Source organism: Garra rufa, chromosome 1, assembly GCF_049309525.1.
Source record: "Garra rufa chromosome 1, GarRuf1.0, whole genome shotgun sequence".
NCBI lineage: Eukaryota > Metazoa > Chordata > Actinopteri > Cypriniformes > Cyprinidae > Garra > Garra rufa.
The window spans coordinates 8,842,256-8,848,255 of NC_133361.1; the positions used below are offsets into that span (position 1 = coordinate 8,842,256).

At 36.2% G+C, this 6,000-nt stretch overlaps 2 protein-coding genes across 2 annotated transcripts in view; one reads left to right on the forward strand and one right to left on the reverse strand.

The window, feature by feature from the left end:
• The window catches only part of LOC141343040 (uncharacterized), a 74,873-nt gene that overhangs the window by 55,497 nt on the left and 13,376 nt on the right, over positions 1-6,000 (reverse strand). The gene's annotated exons all lie outside the window — the stretch shown is intronic.
• On the forward strand, positions 310-5,561 carry LOC141328965 (uncharacterized). Its single transcript, XM_073835432.1, has 2 exons — positions 310-1,511; positions 4,243-5,561. Exons 1-2 carry the CDS (start codon positions 476-478, stop codon positions 4,737-4,739), a joined length of 1,533 nt encoding a protein of 510 aa, XP_073691533.1. The 5' UTR covers positions 310-475; the 3' UTR covers positions 4,740-5,561.

The following is a 6,000-nucleotide window of genomic DNA, read 5'->3' on the forward strand; positions in this document are numbered from 1 at the left end:
CCGTGAATTAATTTTTGCTTCCTAAAATGATTTATATCATTGTGCATTCTTATGAGTTTCATATCAACTTAGTTGGAGTTTACTGACACTTTCATGAAGGAAAGTAGAAGCTTTTTTCCAACTGTTCTTCTTTATGGTGGAAGTTCACGAGCTTAAGGTCACTTAAATTTCCTCGTATTATTTCCTCCTCTCGACTTCACTCTCCAGTCCAGCGGGAGGCGCTAAAAGACATGCGTTTGTTTGTCAAACACCATTAAACCTCAGAGGAAGCTGCGCCTCACTGCGCTCTACTGTATGTTGTTTTGTGGGGATAATGTTTCAGTACAAGCTGTTGTACAACATCGAAAAATACAGTTTTTAAATCAGATCAATAAATACCTGTAATATTCTCATCTTTAATGTTGTGACTAAGCTTTGAAGCAAGCAGGAATATCTGGAGGAGCAAGGGCTGAACTGAGATCTTTGTGCTGTAAAGATGGTGTTTGTTAAAGAGAAGAGTGAGCGGATGAGTGAACCAGAACTATGGAGAATAAAGCAGGAGGAACCAGAACTATGGAGAATAAAGCATGAAGAACCAGAACCCTGGAGAATAAAAGAGGAGGAACCAGAACATTTGAGAATAAAACATGAAGAAGCAGAACCTTGCAGAATAAAACAGGAGGAACCAGAACCCAAGAGAATAATAAATGAAGAAGCAGAACCCTGGATAACAAAAGAGGAGGAACCAGAACATTTGAGAATAAAACATGAAGAAGCAGAACCTTGCAGAATAAAACAGGAGGAACCAGAACCCAATAGAATAATAAATGAAGAAGCAGAACCCTGGATAACAAAAGAGGAGGAACCAGAACATTTGAGAATAAAACATGAAGAAGCAGAACCTTGCAGAATAAAACAGGAGGAACCAGAACCCAAGAGAATAATAAATGAAGAACCAGAACCCTGGATAACAAAAGAGGAGGAACCAGAACATTTGAGAATAAAATATGAAGAAGCAGAACCTTGCAGAATAAAACAGGAGGAACCAGAACCCAAGAGAATAATAAATGAAGAAGCAGAACCCTGGATAACAAAAGAGGAGGAACCAGAACATTTGAGAATAAAACATGAAGAAGCAGAACCTTTCAGAATAAAACAGGAGGAACCAGAACCCAATAGAATAATAAATGAAGAAGCAGAACCCTGGATAACAAAAGAGGAGGAACCAGAACATTTGAGAATAAAACATGAAGAAGCAGAACCTTGCAGAATAAAACAGGATGAACCAGAACCCAATAGAATAATAAATGAAGAACCAGAACCCTGGATAACAAAAGAGGAGGAACCAGAACATTTGAGAATAAAACATGAAGAAGCAGAACCTTGCAGAATAAAACAGGAGGAACCAGAACCCTGGAGAATAAAGCATGAAGAACCAGAACCCCGGAGAATAAAACAGGAGGAACCAGAACCCCGGAGATTAAAGCATGAAGAACCAGAACCCGTGAGAATAAAACAGGAGGAACAAGGAGGTTGGTGTTTCTACTTCATTTAAGTTTAATGACTGTTTAGGGTGCAAATTCTGCACAGAATTCTGTTATGAACAGATTAAACAATGCTGATGCATTAACCCAGGAGCAGTAACGCTAACCATAACCATGGTGTTGTGGTAGAAATAGTCCAATGTTATTACATCATTAATTTAAGAGTTTGTACAACCTTTTGAGAGAGAAATCTAACACAACTTCCAGTACTTTAATGCTCTAAAGATGACCCAATTTAAATGTCATTTTTAATGGGACAAAACACAATGTATTTCAAAATATACTTTTGCGTTAAACAAGCACTTAGATGTTGCACTTAAAATCAGAAGTGCAACATCAAATTTCCACTATAACCAGCAGATGGCAGCATAGGAGCACTCATTGGCTTATTAGTCATTCATTTCTACTTAATTATTTATATGTTGAAATTCTAAAATCATTATTATAAAATATCAAATCATCAGGAAAAGTTTTTTTTGGTGTATGCAGTAAGAAAAGTCACAAAACACCAAACCTTTCTTCACTTTGTGACTAAGGGTGTATTCAAACCTGTCTTGCTTGGTTCTCTTGAATTAAACTCAAGTTTGTTTCCCCTTGGTGCGGGTGTGAATACAGCAATCACACTCGCTTTTGTGGAGGTTTTTTTTATTTTATTTTTTTTTACCAAGACCCAGCTGAAGAGGTGGTGTCGGTCTGGTTCTAAACAAACTCTGGTACAGTTGAATGGATGAACCAATAAATGGATGACTTTAAGCACCCATTTGGTTTTGTTTACAGTTCCTGGTTCACTTGCAAAAAAGAGCAGTGGGAAAGCACACTGTACCAAACAAAAAAACAACAACATTGTATTTGGTCCAGACCAAAGCAGGTGAACTGGTGAACTTTTCTGGTGTGAATACACCCTGAAACACACATCAAATAATCACTGAAGTTGTCAGTCCATTTTATATAATATTATAAAACGGTTAGTTCCATTCCTCAATTCTGATTGGTCAGCAGCTGTGTCATATTCATGATACGGCACTGCTATGACCGCTTCACTCAACGGTTTTGTGTATCATTGAACCCCCTTAGCAACCACCCATAGCAACGTAAACACAGCTGCAGCAGTTAGGGACTACTTTTTACAGCGGAAGGCAGTTAATGATTTTACTTTATGAAAACGTACAACTTAATGTATATAAATTAATATATATTTTTGATTTTAATATGGTACATTTATTAAGCGTAGAATATATAAATGTTCTATATGGAAATTAGATTTTGCATGTTAATAAAAGTAAATTTTGCATACTTCCAAACTCAAGCTTACAAATAAAGATACCAATAAATGAACATGTATTATTATTGGCAACTCCACCTATTGATGCAAACCCACACACCAGCCCCCCAAATTCTACCAAATCTGCTTCTGGTGCCACCATCTGTTTAAAAGTTCAAATGTTAGTCTGGAGCCTTGCACTTTTACACCAGGGTCAGTGCTTAATTTGTAAATGAATAATTGCCGGATCCAAAACAGCAGTTAAAAGGCACTGTGAGTGACAATAACAATGTAACCTATACTCATGTAAGTTACACTAAAAAAAGATTTGTTGTCATATAAATAAAATACAATCATAGTCTATATATGAAAGGTATAAATACAATCATAGTCTATATATGAAAGGTATAAATATGACAGACTGTGCATCCTTTTTGTTTGCTTTATTTTACAAAAGCATAAATGCTCTGTTGTTTTGTTTTGTTTTTGTTTTTAATGTCCAAACTGCTGCTATTATAACAAAGAACATTTTTGCTCATGTGGAGGATGATTTTTTTTCAGTCAATATATTAGTGCAAAGCCTAGTGTACATAATAAATAATAGTTTTATCATTCAAATACATTGCAAATTTGAATTTTGCCGAATTACAGAGATACATTACCAACACCTGATGGTTTCAGTTTCGCTTTGTTTTAGTTTCTTTATAAAATCTATATAAATATTTTTCATTCTTGTTCTGTTCTGAATACCCTCTTAAAAATAAAGGTGCTTTTTAAAAGGTTCTTCAGGCAATGCCATAAAAGAACCATTCAGTCAAATGTTCTTTAAAGAACCATCTCTTTCTTACATTTTTATAATCTGAAGAACCTTCTTTCGCCACAAAGAACCTTTTGTGAAACAGAAAGGTTCTTCAGATGTTTAAGGTTCTTTATGGAACTATTTAGACAAAAAAAGGTTCTTCTGTGGCATCGTGAAGCACCTTTATTTTTAAGAGTGTGCCGTTACATTTAAATTATTTGTTTCATTATAGGCCTAGTGTTTCTATTGTTTTTAGGTTATGAAAATTCGATATGGTATAATTTCTCATCCTGTTATCTCTCTAAACATTTTACGCAAGAGCTGCACGTTTGGAAAGAGTGGTAAGGGCAAAGCACCAATCAATGAGAGCAATTTTGAACTTAAGAAAGCTAATTGTTCAAAAATATGTTGAAGACCAATACATAACCTCAAAATATACATAAACCAGTGCTTACTCTGTCTCATATGCACGCATACACTATCACAATCTAATGCCGGATTTTTAAAAACAAATACTGGTATGCAAAAACCCAAAATCTTACATTTCCTGGAACAGGATCCGGCTCAAATAAAGCACTGACCAGGGTTCACTTTTATGTTCACAGTTTTCAGCTCTTTACAAGTTACAAAAAAATGAACAATTTTTACTTTTATTTCAGAGTTGATTGGAGAAAAACAGGAGAATGAAGAATCAAGTCGAGTTGAGAAAAGAAGAGCCAAGAAATCTTTCACCTGCACTCGGTGCGAAAAGAGTTACACACGCAAAACAAGTCTCGAGCGTCACATGAGCGTTCACACTGGAGAGAAGCCGTTCACTTGTGATCAATGTGGGAGGAGTTTCACGCAATCAGCAAATCTTAAGAAACACATGAACATCCACACTGGAGAGAAACCGCACAAGTGTTCACACTGCGACAAGAGATTCACTCAGTCAAAATATCTGAAAAGACATGAGATCATCCACACTGGAGAGAAACCTCATAAGTGTTCACACTGTGACAAGAGATTCAGTCAGTCAGCACATCTGAAAACACATGAGACGATCCACACTGGAGAGAAACCGTATCACTGCACTGAATGTGGGAAGCGTTTCAATAATTCAACAGCTCTACACAGACATACAGAAAAATATCACATTAAGGCCCAGATCTCATAGAGGCGCCTTGAGCTATATACTTAAATATTTTGATTCTTCTGCGCTTCTCTCGTAAGTTGGAAAGAAACCTGAAACCTGGTTTTAAATGAGTCCCAGGCCCATGTTCTAAAAGCTTCTAAGAAGGCTCCTAAATTAGCTTAAAAAAAATCCTACGTAGGCAGTGCCGGCCCGTCCAATAGGCTATACAGGCAGTCGCCTAGGGTCCCCGCCTTAAAGGGAGGGCCCCGTGGTCGCGAGGCTGTCAGTTGGATTTTACTTTGGGTAAAAATAGGAATAATAACATTTCTCTTCTAACATTTTTTCCTCTCTCTCAGTGAATGCATATGATCTTTTTTTTTTTTTTTTTCCTCAAAGAATTTTAATCATAGCTTATTTCGGGATAAATCCTTTTACCTTTCTAAACATTTATAGTTCCTGCATGTTAACAGGTCATGCTGCAGTTTTTCTGTCAAATGCATAATCATTAACAATAATTATTGTTTGGTTTTAATGCTTTTATTTAGTAATAACAATAATCAGAATTAGTCATATTGATAAAAACAACATTTTGCCCAAATTGTGCAGCCCTACAAACAGGCACGACAAAGTTCTTCATAATTTTGGGTTATTAAAGCCTGAAAACCTTTCTTGTCACAGTTCAGATTTTGGAATTTGTTACAAATTAATTCTATTTTTAAATGATAAGAAATGAAAGCATTATAGAGAGTTTACAATTAAGTTGTGGTATGGAATCCAAACAATATCTTTATGGAGGTGGGAAAAAAAAGAATGTCTTATCTGCTATATACATAATATTTATCGCTGTAGTACTTTTATACATGCAATGATTAGGGCTGTCGCGATAACCGCAATATCGCAATACCGCGCTATTGACGTGCATAACCGCAGAGGAATGCAACAACCGCAGCAACCGCGATATTTGCCTGTTTTCTTTTTTCCTAAGGATTTGCCTTTCTCACTTAATGCCTGTGTGCTGAATATTAAATTAGTAATAAGTTAGTAATGATAACATAATGTGTTTATTATGAGGCTCAGTAGATGTGCACTTAACAAGCCTAAACAGACAGCGAATGAGAGAGAGATCGACTGAGCTTGTGCGATTACCTGCGTCTGTCTTTCAGATCGAGTCGGGTATGTATGTGAAACTAGCTTGTCATGACCAAGGAAAGTGAAATCTCTGTCTTAACATCGATGCTCTGCTGGTCAGCTGAGCCTTTAAAAGTGGCGATTAAAGTTAAAATGATTTCAACATCGTTTTTCA

Bases quoted from the DNA above. Each gene is read 5' to 3' on its own strand.
- LOC141328965 (XM_073835432.1), top strand. From the start codon at position 476: ATGGTGTTTGTTAAAGAGAAGAGTGAGCGGATGAGTGAACCAGAACTA. The intron at 1,512-4,242 runs GTTGGTGTTTCT...CTTTTATTTCAG, and splicing joins AAAACAGGAGGAACAAGGAG to AGTTGATTGGAGAAAAACAG.